Raw genomic sequence first — 1,633 nt, 5'->3', positions numbered from 1 at the left:
GTAAACGTAGCAGGAGTCAAAGGAACTCTGACGAGGTTAGACCACAGCAGGAGGAAGAAGAAGAAAGAAGTGAGTATTTGACTAAACAAACGCACCGAACATCAGGTAAGTTAGTTTGACTTCTGCAAAACAGGGGTGCGTGGACCCCACGTGGTACACAAAGGTGTTCCACAGAGTCCTTGTTGATTTATGGTTGGTCTTTATCATGAGATAAAATAACAAAGAAGAAGAAGGGATTTAGTTTAAAAAGAAGTGTGATCAAAGTTGAACAAATACAAACCCATCAGTGATTTCACCATTAGAAATGAGAAAGAGGAGGAGGAGGGGGGGGGGAGAGGAGGAGGAGGCTGAGTGGAGGAAGAGAAGGAGGGGTCAGTGGACATGAAGAGAACTGAGGAACTGCTGCTGAGTCCAGATCAGTTCTCAGGGTCTGCCGTCTGGGACAGAACTCTTCTGTGTTTTCATCACATTTGTTGAAATCTCATTTGGTTTTTTATTTGGTTTGTTTTAGGGGGGGGTGCACAGTACAACGGTCCCTGGTTCTTAGACGGGAGCTTTTCTTCTGATCATCTTCAAAGAAGCAGCAGCAGCGATGGAGAGAATAGAGGACAACAAGGTAAATATACAAATGAAGTACCAACGTGTACTTCCTGTGTATGAAGTACCTGTGTGTTTTCTTCTTATCTAATCCCAGACAGTTGTTGTTTCTGTGACTCTGGTTTTTGGCTGGTTGGACCTTTCATGGTCCTTTGATGGGTTCAGAGGGTACAGTACCAAAGACTGGCTGTGGGCGAGTTTTTCTTTCTGGCTCGATCAGTCAGTGGGGATGTGAGACGAACACTTCAAGACACGACTGCAGTGGCAGAGACAGGAAATGATTGGGTGGCAAGTCAGAACCTGAGCGTTCTACCTCCATGGGAGGAGGAACGAAGGAATGTAGACTCACAGAACCACAGCAGCTCATATGGACACGACCCGGTCCAGAGTCGACAGCCGTTAGCAGCATGTGGTTGTTTGACTCCTGTGTAGATCAAAGGTCACAGGGTTCTGTTAGGACGAAGAACCGGGCTTTAATCCACAACCTGCCCAACTCTGGTCAAACACAGTTTTCTGTTTTGTTTTCCTCTGATCTACTGATCAGTGGTAGTTTGGGCTGGATACGTGGTGTCACAGAACGTTACTAATACATGAACGGTTCTTATTTGGAAATGTTGCAAAAAATTGACCTCAGTTTTACGTAAGAATTTCGCCACGACATGAAACTCCTGCTGTGAGTCAAGACGACGACCTGGTGAGGAAAGAACACCGGGCGACCTTCAGTCCACCGACTCCACAGGCTCCACGCTGGGGTTTTTTTTTAGAAGAGTAAAAGTCTGTGGTTGAACCGTTGATGTTCCTGATGAAACAGAAAGACTTCAGAAGACGGTGGGATTTGATTGGACGCCGTGAGTCATCAGAACGTTGGCTACGTTTGTGCAATACGTGCGAGGCAACAGTAGGGTTAACCACAGTCTGCCTGAAACTGGTGAAGCAGAGACGCTGGTATGAAACAGGAAGTCAAACCAGGCCAGGTTTGACGCAGGAAGTTCAGTCGTGTCGATGACAGGTTCAGGTTAATCATTCACTCTGACCA

General features: G+C 46.5%; 2 protein-coding genes across 2 annotated transcripts in view; both read left to right on the top strand.

Moving 5' to 3' along the window:
* The window catches only part of LOC103388004 (gamma-aminobutyric acid receptor-associated protein-like 1), a 21,083-nt gene that overhangs the window by 4,960 nt on the left and 14,490 nt on the right, over positions 1 to 1,633 (top strand). The gene's annotated exons all lie outside the window — the stretch shown is intronic.
* The window catches only part of slc2a3b (solute carrier family 2 member 3b), a 6,291-nt gene continuing 5,169 nt past the window's right edge, over positions 512 to 1,633 (top strand). Inside the window, exon 1 of the mRNA XM_025061347.1 lies at positions 512 to 616. Coding sequence (XP_024917115.1) covers positions 593 to 616 — 24 coding nt within the window. The 5' untranslated portion in view covers positions 512 to 592. The remainder of the gene's footprint in view (positions 617 to 1,633) is intronic.

This window comes from Cynoglossus semilaevis, chromosome 13 (genome assembly GCF_000523025.1).
Source record: "Cynoglossus semilaevis isolate Cse_v1.0 chromosome 13, Cse_v1.0, whole genome shotgun sequence".
NCBI classification, from domain to species: Eukaryota; Metazoa; Chordata; class Actinopteri; order Pleuronectiformes; family Cynoglossidae; genus Cynoglossus; species Cynoglossus semilaevis.
This window is presented reverse-complemented; position numbering and strand designations above follow the sequence as displayed.